The sequence below is a fragment of the Filicampus tigris genome, chromosome 4 (assembly GCF_054856515.1).
Source record: "Filicampus tigris isolate MCC_2025a chromosome 4, RoL_Ftig_1.0, whole genome shotgun sequence".
Taxonomy (NCBI): Eukaryota; Metazoa; Chordata; class Actinopteri; order Syngnathiformes; family Syngnathidae; genus Filicampus; species Filicampus tigris.
In genome coordinates this window covers 7058911-7072595 of record NC_141220.1, presented here as the reverse complement: position 1 = coordinate 7072595, position 13685 = coordinate 7058911, and the positions used below count along the sequence as shown (strand labels likewise).

At 40.5% G+C, this 13685-nt stretch overlaps 2 protein-coding genes across 2 annotated transcripts in view; both read left to right on the top strand.

The window, feature by feature from the left end:
• The window catches only part of edc4 (enhancer of mRNA decapping 4), a 42508-nt gene extending 40220 nt beyond the window's left edge, over nt 1-2288 (top strand). The window contains exon 30 of the mRNA XM_086027926.1: nt 298-2288. Coding sequence (XP_085884052.1) covers nt 298-481 — 184 coding nt within the window. The 3' untranslated portion in view covers nt 482-2288. The remainder of the gene's footprint in view (nt 1-297) is intronic.
• A 1249-nt stretch (nt 2289-3537) lies between these two features.
• The window catches only part of nrn1la (neuritin 1-like a), a 76189-nt gene continuing 66041 nt past the window's right edge, over nt 3538-13685 (top strand). The window contains exon 1 of the mRNA XM_086028828.1: nt 3538-3814. Within this exon, the coding sequence (XP_085884954.1) occupies nt 3772-3814 (43 nt within the window). The 5' untranslated portion in view covers nt 3538-3771. The remainder of the gene's footprint in view (nt 3815-13685) is intronic.

Below are 13685 nucleotides of genomic sequence, written 5' to 3'. Positions count from 1 at the left end.
CAGGAGCAGGAGGAGAGGGCGCAGCTGTAGATGACAACGCCACCCCACTGCAGGTTTTTGGGGGTGAAAACACAAAATAGTCATTAACACAAGTGAGCCGGTAGCCGGGAAAGCTATCAAGGATTGTGCTCGACATTGGAGCTTAAGCGACTGAAGTTGTTACAGACAACCAATGAAAATACCTTGTGCGTCATTTCTCTCTTGCGTTTGCCTACAAATGTTATTTTGTGCCAGAAGGCATCCTTGTATCAGTGAGTGTTATTCTAATCCAAGTCTTCCTCTGGGTCCAATGTGCAGCTACTTGGAGGACGCATTGATGAATCTTGACCACGGTGATCCTCGCACCAGAGATCACATGGCCTCCGTGCTGACCCAGGTCAGACCGAAGCTCTTCGCAGTCATGCAGCAGGACCCGCACAGCCCTCTTACCAAGAGAGCGCGACGCCTCATGATGATGCTCCAAGGACTAGTCAACCACTAGTTGATTTCAAATCTCATTCCGAAGAAAGGGTTTTTGAACAAAATGATGTTGAGACCGATTTTGTATGTCTTTACGAATGTAGAGGAGAACTTGATCCTTTCTAATATTCAAGGACAACTTCAGTCCACTAACGTTTTATTTTCTTGGTGAGAAGACAGTTGATGGCATTACCGCTGCACCTGGGAGACAGAAGCTGAAACCGTGGAGCGTAGGCACTATAGCAGCAGAAGAACACAGAGGTACTTGTGGTTGGGGCCGAGGAGAATAACAGACTTTTGAGTTAAGGAAGGTTTCAATGCTATTTTTCCTCCTTTTTTTTTTCCAACTTTCATCGAAGCCGTGTGTCAGATGTAGAAACTAGTTATCTTTCTTTCCATCCAGTGCAATTCAATAGGCTCACATGAAAGATTGTTGTGAGCTTGCACTTTCTAAAAAGATATATAATTTTTAGTTTCCTAGCTCTCCCAGGTTGCCATTGAAGACAGTGAGTGTTTTGCAACTCCTTTGTGCAAAGTGTGCATAAGACTTAAAGAATGTTCATCTCAGTGGCCGATGTCGCCAAACCCTTGAGTTCTTGTCACTTATGTTCCTCAAGCCAAACAGTCTCTGGAAAAATTCAGGACTCGACATCCTTATTATTTGTTTATGTAACGTCAAAAGCCAACAGGACTTGGTATTTTTGCCCTGAATAGGCACAGTTGAGCCAGTTTGCTTCCTGCAATAATTTAGTTTAAACCCCTTTTGGAAGTTATAATAATAAAAAAAACAATGCTTTATCATAACTGGTCTTTCCCTACATACCATTCCACTAAGGCTCCCTGCAAGATGCAAGGAAAATAAACACACATTTAAGCAGTAACTACCATACAGAATGGTTAAATATCATCACAATCTGAAATGTGTGTAGCTTTAAGGCTAGCCGCCGTCCAGAGAAACTAAAGTGGTCTTGACTTTTCTGCCCTATATTTTCTCATCCGTTTTGTTCCATTTTTGTTTAATATATGTAAAAAAAAAATCTTGGCTCAACCATGTACACTTGTCTAAAATTATGAAACCAGTGAAAAAGTATTACAAACTGTTTTGACATTTGTTACTGACATTTTATCAGAATATTTGTTTGAAAACTAGATGTGCAGTTACTTCTTGTGGGCTTAAGGGGGCAGCACCTGATTGAAGCGCATTTCCTGCTCGCTGCCCATTGAGTCTGCGTTTGGCACGACAGGCTCTGTTCTCTCGTTCTTCATTGACTCTTTTTGTGTACAATTTATTTCCAAACTCAAGTTTGCTGGGTGGCCACTGTTTTACTGACAGCAAATGTCCTGTTATTTTGACATTTCTGTTAAGAATTTAAATTGGGAGTTGCCTAAAACGTGCCTTACTGCATTTTATCTTGTTTTACATGGATGTTTAATCCTGTTTTGGCCTTCAGTAAGCTCTAGTAATGAAGCATACCCCCTTAAGTCTGGTATCTTTTGGCATTTACAAGCATTTATGTCATTAACAGGCAGTTTTGGGTCTGATCTACCGTCAGACTTAAACAGCACACCAGGGCCAAACCTATTCAACATTTAAAATCAGTGTTGCCACTTATTTGTATGCTTGGAAGAGAGAAGCACTATTTTGACTACTATCATCTTGATCTCTTCAGTTACACATCTCAAGAGAATATAGTTTGACTTCTTCACCCTGAGTGGGAACACAAGTGAATCTTGTGTGTTGTATTCTTTCAACTGTTCCATTTGCTGTTTGAATCTTTTATAGTTTATTTTACTTTAAACGTTTGGAATAAAAAAAAATGTTGAATTGATACGTTGTGGTTAAGCTGGTTCTCTTGACAGTGTTTGCTGCCTCGTTCTTTGAAGTTTGAATAAGTGGAGCAATTGACGCACAAAGCAGATACAAACAGCAGTTCAATAGGCGACTTTTAATAGTGTGTGTGTGTATATATATATGTGTACATATATGTGTACATATATGTGTGTATATATATATATATATGTGTGTGTATATATATGTGTATATATATATGTGTATATATATGTGTATATAGATATAAGTATATATATGTGTATATATATATATATGTGTATATATATATATATGTGTGTATATATATATATATGTGTATATATATATATGTGTATATATATATATATGTGTATATATATATGTATATGTGTATATATATATATGTATATGTGTATATATATATACACATATATATATACACATATATATACACATATACACATATATATATACACATATATATACACATATATATATATATATATATATATATACACATATATATATATATATATATATATATACACATATATATATATATACACATATATATATATATAAATATATATATATATATATATACACACATATATATATATATAAATATATATATATATATATATATATATATATATACACACATATATATATATCACGGAATTCAAAGCACATACAATCTAAAAACAGGTAATTACCCAATTTGGCAATTTTCATACAAAATGACCCAATTGTCTGGGTTCATTAGTACAAAACAACCCAGAAATTTGCGCCAACATGACCGAAGTAGTGTATCGTAATTTTTTACCCAAACTGTCAGGGTTATTTTGACCAAGCTGTGTTCAGAGTGCATCTGTTCGACTGCAGAGCAACCAGTCCATGGTGTTTGGATATATCACCCGTGACCCTAACTAGGCGGTATAAATTGACGTTTGAGCTGGACAGTAGAAACGTTGACTAAAAATGTGGTTTTAAAAATGTTCTCATATGGTCGGTATCTTTTTAAAACTGTCAATGACCGGTGCATGGCCCAGCAAAGGAGTATTGATTAGCAACCTATTTTACTCAGTTATCTACACGCGTTAATTTTCGTCACTTACAGTGATAGGACCAAAAGCATCTTCAGCGAAATCTCATTGAACTGAAACCTCTTAATTATTTCGAAGCTGCACCGAAACGCAAGCGTTTCGAGAATCGGAATGCTGTCAGTTAAGTTTGCCCACATCATCCCCAGTGTCTGTTCAGGGCAGATGTGGAGCTTCGTCCTACACTCTCGTCTCCTCTCCTCCCCCTCCAGTGCACAGACAGACTCGCCCTCCCCATCAGAAGAGCGCACTGTGCATCCTCTCACTCAGTCCGGACTACAGCGCTGCACCAAACATAGGAGAGAAACACTTAATAGACACTATAGCAACTGATTTTATTTGAGCTTCAACAAAGAGTCGGGAATCTTCTTCGTGGCTTGTGGGACACGTTTCAACACCATGAACTCTGCGTGCTTCTTCGTGCCTGTTGCTTTCCTTCTGCGTAAGTACTTGTGCTCCTAATAACCTTTTATAAGTTGAGTGTGTAGTGTAATAGTAGAACACTTCTTGAATAGCTTGGGTAGACGAGCTGCCTCATCTGAGTTCTTCATCAAAAGTGTTCATCCTCAGCAGCACTCTGCTGCGTGCAGGCAACGTGATTAAGTAGTAATGCTCAACGTCACCTGCTCAATCTATTTCAGAAATTGATTTGAGGTTGCGTGGGCGTGCGTTGATCTTGTTGGACACACCTGGCTGCGTCTCGCTGCAAATAGATGCTGACTCGTACATGCGTGGAATTTTAAGATCATTTTTCTCCCGACTGTCACTCTTCCGACCCATCATCGACCGCAACCAAGTTGGCGCATGCGCCTTTAACCGCTGTTAAACTTTTGTCCAACTAACTAGGCGGTATCTTGGCACTGAATATTCCATGTCCAAGTCAGGTGCGCTCATCAGCTGCCACCGTTGTCTGTCATCATTATGATCTTACGTCGTGCTGCTGTCGGTGGAATGAAGATGCGGAAGGAGGAGGGGTGGGCGTGAAAGGCGTCCCACGGGAGCGAGACGCCGCAAGGGTTAGAGCTGGGGAACAAACAAGAAAGTTCCGAGATGGAGATAAATGAATAGCACCTGTCCCGCTCCTCCTCTCCCGCTCCTCTTCCTCACAGCGCAGTCTCGTGAGACTTTCCTCAGGTCTTTCCACGCAAAAACAGCCTCTGCCAGTTCACTCAATCATTGTCACATTTATTTATCTTTATGTATTGCAATGTATGTGTGTGTGTCGAGAGAGAGAGGAAGTATCTGCATATTTAACTTGTTAAATTTATTTGTTTCATATTCGTGACAGCATCGTGGTTCTGAGGTTCTGGATTGGAATCTAGCATTGGCCTTGCACCGCCATCCTCCCACATTCCAGAGACATGTTATGTTATGCATGTTGGGTTGATTGGCTCATTGAAGGCTCAAATTGGATGTGAATGGGAGCATAAATGGCTTTTTCTCTATATGTGCCCTCAGGGTGTACCCGCAGCCTCTGACCCAAAGTCAGCTGGGATGATGATAAGTAAAATAGATGGATGGGATTTCTTGCTCAAAATGTAGGGCGTTGGGGCACCCACAGACACACTCTGCCCACCCAGAGAAAACTGGATGTAGTGCTAATGGCAGAACCCAAAACAAAAACATTGTCACCTGCATCTCCACACTGTTCAGTTATGGTTGTGTTCTAAGTTTTAACTTTTGTTTGTGTTGTTACATCCTCTTTCAACTTAAAAAAAAAACCAAAACAAAAAAACATTGTCACCTGCATGTCCATACTGTTCAGTTATGGATGTCTTCTAAGTCAAATAAAATCGAATCAACTTTTATTTGTTTAGCGCAAACACAACAACAGTTATCTCAATTAAGGAGAAAACAAAACCCATTTTAAAGTGACACTTGGGTGATCTTAACATTGGCACTTATATAATAGGTTTGCATGTAAAACGACATTAGTACTAAAATGGCCACCTCAAAAGACTCTGTAGTGATTTAAGGTCTTTTTTGTGGTTAGGTTTACAACAAATTTCCCCGCCCCCAAAACGGGCGTGGCTTATGTTATGTTTTCGGTCTCAGCAGTCTACGTCACGTGAGGAGGGCATGCTTGGTAATATTGCTCGCTTTGTCAGTTCTGTTGTCTAAAACGATGACCGATCGCCACCAAAATGCAAATGCATATTATTACTCTTGTCCACTTCAAACTGTGAAAGTATAAAAGTGTTCTGCACAATAGTTTGGATTTATTGACATAAAACGTGATCTCATCATGATCACCTCCACAACATCAAAAATTCCATGGCGATTGCTCCTCCACTTTCACAAACTGAAGCGGACAAGAGCATGAATGCGCACACGAACCCCGACTGGTTATATTTCGGACATTTAGCGACGCTAAACTCGTGTCTCAGGAAGGTGAGGGACGGCGGCTTGCAGCAGCAGCAGCAGGCAGATTGGAGCCCCCCGCTTCCCTCCCCGGTTAAAGGTAGGATTGGGACAGCGGATGTTTAGCAACAACTAGCTTCAGGCCGTTAAAACAGAAGGCGCTAGCACAACAACATTAGCTCCTTACTGTCTGCCCAGCGTGTGGAGGTGAAGATGAGCGTGTCTTCATGTCGCCTCGCAAGCAGTCGCGTGCAGTGTTTCTGCTTTTGCTTGCAGCCCCCTTCTGCCCGAGTGAAGTGGCTTGAGAGTGACAAAAGCCCTCATCGAACAGCAAACGAAAAGTTCCAGCGAGGCTGACTGCACAGCCGAGAGTGTGGCCGCATTGGAACGTGCCATTTCGGCTGTTACCTTCCAAATTGGACGGCGCGTTGTAAGACGAAAATCTGGGGCACTCCTCATCCAAATAAATGCGCACGTCTCATTTTCACTTCAGTCCCTGTAAATATCCTGACTGGTGTTTAATGCCTCGCCCGTCCTAACCGTGATCAGCAAAGAAGCAGTGTTTTATTTATTTATTTTTTAAGCAAAGAAACTGTGCGCTGGTTCCAGCCTATGTAGCTCTGCTGACTTCCACATTTCCTCATTCTCATATAAATCACCCACGGAGAGGTTAATCCTTTTGATATGTTGAAGTGAGCATTAGTAGAGATATCCACAAACGTTTTGGTGCCAATTGATCGCCGTTTTTGCACGTTATAAGCAATGAAAGTACAATGATTTCCAATGGAGAGTTTGGAATCGGTCCCTCGCATGACTCCGGCCGAACAAGGATAGAACAGTAGGGGGCGCGGCCGTTCTGCTCATTAACAAGGGCCGTTATTCATGGAGTCACTTATTTCCTAATTTCTCCCAAATTTATTGATAAAATAGAAAATGACAACTTTTTTCATTTTCCTGATCGAAAAATATATAAAACGAACTTGTTAGTGAAAACGTGGCCATCCCGGCAACACCGTCCCTTTAAGGTGCAGTAGCCCTACGCTGGATTTCGAACTACTTGAGCATTGTAGTACTTTTTTGCCCCCGCCCCAGGTAAGACTAATGCCCACCCACATCTGGCATCCTGGTAACACCACTGGAAGGAATGAAGGAGTAGCCACAGCGGAGGTTCATAAGCTGTAAAAAAGTGTGAGTGTTCAATTCATGCCTTACCCCTTCTCTCACCTAGCAGTTGGGATAGACTGGAGCTCACCTGAAACCATACTGAGAAGAGTGAAACAATTGTTCACTAAATCAAGCAGCAGGAGAAGAATACATTTACATCTAGAAGGTGTGTTAAATTGCCATAAGCACCCAAAAGACGCTAGGCTGCAGCTGCGATGCTCGCAGAAAATTTGTTGGACTATCAGATCAGTTTACTAGCACATACTGAAAATGAGTATCAAAAAGAAGCGAGAGGGGGGCGCGGAAAACTTACTAGCAACAAGTACAAAAAAGTGGGAGCGCAATCAATCACCCATTACTAACTGAATACATACAGAACAAGAAATAAAATTACCAGAGCACAGTGGAAAGAATTAGCAATGATCAAAATGTGACAGAAAGTACATCACTGAGACTTTTGTGGCAATACACTGACACAATTCATGTTAGAGAGAGACCGAGAGTTCCTTGCAGTCTTACATATCATCAGAGACCCCAAAATCATTAATAGCTGTCTACTGGTGAGGAGAGTATTATATTTTAATTGTTCTCCCTCGAGAACGCTTAAAGTATTCCGCTTCCTCCCACATGGTCGCTAGTGCAGTTTTTTCAACTGCAGCGCAGACCCTGCAAGTGGAAGCGTCTTCATTTAACCCTGCTATGATCCTCAAATGTCACAAACCCATTTACCCTTGGACTCAATTTGACCCCAGGGATATTTTCCTCTATAAAGTGATGTACATGAAATTTTTGACACAGTCTTTGTGTCAGGCACTGTACTCCCTTGATAATGAATTGACATGGGAGTTGACATGTTCTCTAGCGCCACCATCAGGCCAAACTTTTAAATTAGAATGAATGTATCTCTAAAAAGATTTCATGCAAATCTAAAATTTTCTGACAACACTAGTGGCCACAAGAGGATGAAACCAATTGGTTTTGGTGATGAAATTACCTTTCCTGTCGCACCACCATCAGGTAAAACTTTCAGTTTTAGAGTTAGGGTATCTTGAAAATCTTCCTTCAATGTTTTTTTTTTTTTTTCGTAATTTGGGGTGTGCATTCGTGACTCTCAGAGAATGAGCCATATTGATTCATGTTGGGAACCTCCTCACCAAGTTTGTCACATTCTCGTCGGCCCTGGCTTGTTTATTTGTCAGCGAAGTGTGCGACACAAGACGAAATGTGGAATGACTTCAAAGACATGGTGGCTGGAAATATTGAGCTTCCAGTCTCAGCGTTCCAAAAGGCTTGCTGTTGCTTCAACTTTTGATTTGTAAGCTCCTGCCGATTGAGCAAGCCAATGACGTACGGTCTTGCCTGGTTGCACCCCTTTCACTGCCCTTTCCAACTCCTCAAGAAGAGTTGAAACCCTGCCTTGTCTTCCTTTTGTATATGCGTGAGCATGATGGCAAAATTAAGAATGGCACATTAGATTTAGTGATCAATTGTAAGAAAACAATGTACAATAACAATAAAATACATAAAGTAATATATAGAAAATAATCATAAGTTGGGGAAAGTTTTGGAATTTGTACGACTAGACCCAGATCCTTTGGCACAAATTACCCCAAGTATGCCATTTTGAAGGAAATGCATCCCCAGCTGTTTTGAGCTAGCATCATGCTAACTGTATAGACTCATGATGTAGCTTACTAAACCACTAAAACATATGTGAGCTGTTTTCACAATTTTCTATAATTGTTCAAACAGAGCAATCAACCTTCATTATAGAAATTTTACTTTGGAGGGCAAAAACATTTTTTTTTTAACTTACCGGTAAATGTGCTTACTCATCAAGTATCAACGTATCTCTTCTTTTCAGGATGAGCAAAATGGATGCCTCTTCAAAAATGTGTGGTCACATGACAAACTTATTCTATGGTTTTCTAAATAGCGGGTGGCACTACTTGCCCTTTGGGTTGTCATCTTTATTGTACCTACTGAAATGTTTGACGGCATCCTTGTCTCTTTTTTTGTCACTTGTAAAAGTTCTTCCCTTGAAACTGTTGGAGGCTTTCCATTCGTCCTTCAGGAAATTGCCGGTTTTCTATGCACGCTCTCCTTCCATTACAGCCTTTCTCTTTCACCGCTTCTACTGTCGATTTCATTCTCAACGATTAAGAGCTTTTCTGCAATCTCTTCTTTAGCTTCACATCACATTAAAGTGGATGTGAGGAGTGAGTGACCCGTGATGTCCTGCCATTTTACCGACAGGCTTCATAAATACAGGTTTTGATCTCCGTGGCTGCATCCTCTCTTCCTATAGCTTGTCTCTTACGTCTGCTTCATTCACTTGTCCCTTGGCTCATTCTCGACCATATTGCACCACTTGTGTTCACCGCTCCCAGGACAAAATAGTACACTTTTTCAATCTGTGTGTGCACGCCACATGAAATAATGAGAGCATTGACCTTGAGCGACCACTGTTTTCACTGTTAATACCCTCACATGTAATCTTTGCAAACATGGTGAGGGCGTGATTGTGCGGGAGTGCAACACACGTACTCACCAAACACCTTGTTTAAGAAACCAGCAAACTACAATGAGATCCAGAATGAAAGATGCATCCGGTGTAATAATTAATGGTCACTTGATTAAATCCCACCATCCACTTTCTACCGATTGTAATTAGGGTCAGGGTTGTGGGGCGAGAGTATATCCCAGCAGACTTCGTGCGATAGTTACACCTTGGTCGCAGTAACGGATTATTGTTTCACTAGGAGTTTGTGCATAGAATGAATATACATATCATATTAGGTGAATGTGCCATATACTGTGGCTGTACAATGTGCACATGTGTCACAGTATTTTAGAATTGCAGCGGGCACAAAAAGTGAAGTGGAGTAGCCGTCCTCTTTCATAATCACTCATTGTATTAATCTCTCACACTTGAGTGTGTGCGAATGAGAGAGAACGACAGAGAGAGATGCAGCATTTGTGCCAGGTACATGCATGTGAATGAATATTCATGCCCAGTATTATTCAGGGAAAAGGAGAAGAGAGTCACGCTCTGCTGTACTTTATTAATTTGTAAGAGAAATAACTCTACACAGTACACACACACACACACAGATGGGCGTGCTGTACTGAGGGAAACGCCTTGGATTACAGACTAAAGAGTAGGTCCTCATTGCAACAAAAGTCTGCAAAAATAAAAATAAAGATACTGTTGTACCTGAATTGTTTGATGAATTGTACAGTAAAACAGACAAGTACCACCATACAGCACTGCGTTACTGCTGGCTTACTGACTCACCAGCTTGCAAATACGGCATCTTATTTCAGGATGCATAAAGTCCTTCACTCCTTCTCTTGTGAGTTTATGTTCCATCAGGTTCTGAAGCATAAATCACCCCTGATTTGATTTGTTTTGTCCTCCCTTCCACAGATTCCTTAAGAGAAACAAATCACAACAATATTTAAATGTAAAACCAAAACATAAAACTTTGCTCTGAATAAATGAAATGAAAATAGAGCATACAAAGGAGGTGAAGGGAAAAGAATACACTTACTGATATTCAGATTTAAGTCAGAGGCCTTAGAAACTTATTTATAGCACTTATCGCAATAGAGACTTGGTTTTAACCCCTTTGAAAGAGTCCTGTGTTGTCTGCCAGCTGACTAATAGTAAACTCTCTACCTAAAATGCTGATGCCAAAATTGAAAAAGCAGTGGAAAAAAATACAACAGAGCTAAATGTAGAAGCTCGCGGGCCTGATTAAAGCAGGGAGCGAGCTGTCCTTTGCGACCCTTGTAGACAGAACGACAATCAACAATTGTAAACTTCAGCAATACCATAAAACACAATCAGTGTTGTTCTGCGGGGTCTTTATTTTAGTGTTAGCATTCTTTTTATACCAGTGATGTGCAGTCAGGGCATGCCAAACCTTCTCTTTGGGCCTGAACACCATGAGAAGCTCAAGCCTTAAATTTACTCAAACGAAATTGTATTCATTTGTTTTCAGCAGTCTTATTATCCACATTTCATAACTATTCTCTTGGTTGTCCAGCTTCCAATAGTGAGTATATTTGTCTTTTGTTTTGTCCAATATGATTTCAGTTTAGTGTTGCCATCTCAAAATAATCTGCCCAGAGCCTTCAGACTCAGGAGTGTTGACGCATGACACATACACGCTATTAACAATGGCCTTTTCTTCGCTTTTTTTTTTTTTTTTTTTCTAAACCAATCAGATTTTACATTCACTACTCTTGCCCTTCGCAAAGGCGTAGAGTGACGTTGGCATTTTTCTATCCTCTGATTGCTTGAGCTAAATAGTTGCGCAATGTGCACAATGGGTGACAGAGGAGGACGAATGGAAGACATTATTAAGAATTCATTTTCAAGGAGGTCTTTTCAATAATAACTGGACAATATGAGCAGGGGCATCGTGGAAATTCAGGACGACTCCCGAATGGCAGCCCATTCCAGCCCAGAATTTGTATTTTCTTTTTTTTAAAAAAGCCCTAATTCCTAATTCCTCATAAATAATTTCCAAGACGCACAGACATCTTTTAACAAGAGTACTTGCACAATAGCCCACCTCTGGCCGCACGCGCACCGGCCGCGTTTGCACGCCAAGGGGCTGCCAAGTGTGCTCGGTCAGAGTAGAACTGCGCCAGACACAACAAAAAATGAAGGGTGCAAGCTACAGTACAGGTGTTTATGTTTGTCAGGCCCTTACTTGTTGTTGTGTGACCAACAAAGCAACAGAGTATTAGCACTGAGCACTTTTTTATTCCGACAGGAAAAATTAAACCAACGTAGTGTGACGTTTCCACTGTAGGTATTTTAGAGTCTCTTAAGAGTTGTTTTGTCTCTCTGCATCCCAACACAGATGAGAGAGGATGTAGTTCAAATACACGGCACTAGTTGCAACAATGTGAAGTGACGTTACCATGAAAAAAATATGCGCCTGTCCCAGTGGATGCACACATATGCCCTGTGTGCTTGTATGTGTTTGCATGCCTCATCGCTTGTGCGTCTGTGGGAGGTAAAGAAAGCTGACCTGGACACAGCCCAGCTTTCTGGCTACCAGCGAAAGCACAATTATAGTCCCCCCAAAAGAAGACAACATTGACACAGTGGTTAAGTGTGGTGCAAAATCTTGGCAGTTTTTAAAGATGGAGAAAAATGTAATACGTCCTACGCTCGCTTTTCATCCCTTTTAAGAGGCCCTATTTTTTCCGCACTCTCAAATTGAAATATGCATTATGTATAATGTAATTGAATGGAATGGAAATTAAATATGCGCACAAGAAGTGGCGGTATTAATGTGACATGGCCAAGAAAATGATCTGAGCAATTTTGTTGATCTCTTATTTTTATTGTTTGAGATTTAAACATACTCTGTGGTTGTTGTTGTTGGATGAGCAATTGGAGTTCTAAGAGTACACCAGAGAGTTATCCTGGTATGGGCCTCACAACATTTGTTGTTCAGGTAAAAAACAAAGAACACTAAAAAAAAAAAAAACATCAAGGGTGAATGCAGTGAAATGTTTTCATTCTTCTTTCCCTTGACTCTTACACTCACCTTGTGTTTCCTTCTCAAGAAATATCAATCAACTTTCAGGGCTATTTTGCCATTTCTCTTTTAATAACCTTGTAAGTACTTTGTAATGATTCCAGAGAGCTGAGTATACTACATGTTCTACATTACACTATGATCATTGTTTTCATTATTTGCTTTATATAGTTATAGTGTCTTCTTTTTTCCCTTTCTTAAAAATTCCTGATGGAATTGGTGTGTGCTTCGGGCAGCCTTTGTTTGAACAAGCCCTTACCCAGTTTTTTATTGCCTTTATGTTCAAGTGAAAACACATTTTTGGAAGGTTAAAGTGCCTGCAGGCATAACAATGAATGGTGTCCTTGCACTCAGAATATTCCATCCACTTGTGATGGGGATGCCATAAATTCATGAAGTTGTGCTTGTCCCCCATGACTGCCCTTGGAGACATTGTAAGCTGTTGTTTGCCCAAATTGGATGGAATAAGTAAGGAACACCACAACTGATTTCAATGATGTTAGTACCAAGTTGCATGTTCGATGCAGGCTCCCCTCAGTCCATTCAAAGAATCATAGAGCTCACTACTCAACCCCACGGTGTTGTGATGTGTCATTGTGTCATTCCTTTTGCAATACTGTCCTAACTTCACACAAAGACCTTGGAAAAAATATGGTCAGAAGATTGTGCGCCACAGCATCATTCAGTAGCAACATTATCTTCTGGGCGGAGGGGGAAATTCCCCACCAGCTCCAGTATTTAGCATTCGTTATCGGATTTAGTAGATCAATAGAGCAACCACACTTTTGGCCCTATTTTCATGCCCAGTGCAAGTCTTGGACAAAGCGCAGTCTAACTGTGAGCATGGGTGGAGTTTTCTTCTTTCTTTTGGGTGCGCAGGTTGAAAAGGGGCCTTTGCGTTGTTGTGCGCCGTTGTGGGAGGGAATACTTGTTGGGCATCCAATGGCTCCCCCTCATTCTCTTAAGTTCAGCGCATAGGTGTGTACGTCAGTGTGTAACAACCATCCCCAGCTCCCACACCCATCGGCGTTATGCCCCGGTCAAGGGGGTTCTTTTAAAAATATATTCAAGATAATAATAATAATAATAATAATAATAATTAAAAAAAAAAAAAATAAAAAAAAAATAATAATAATAATAAAGCATTCAATTAATTGATTTCTACAATGATTCATAGGGATTGTTGCCGTCATGTTGTCATATTTATGAATCAAATACGATGAC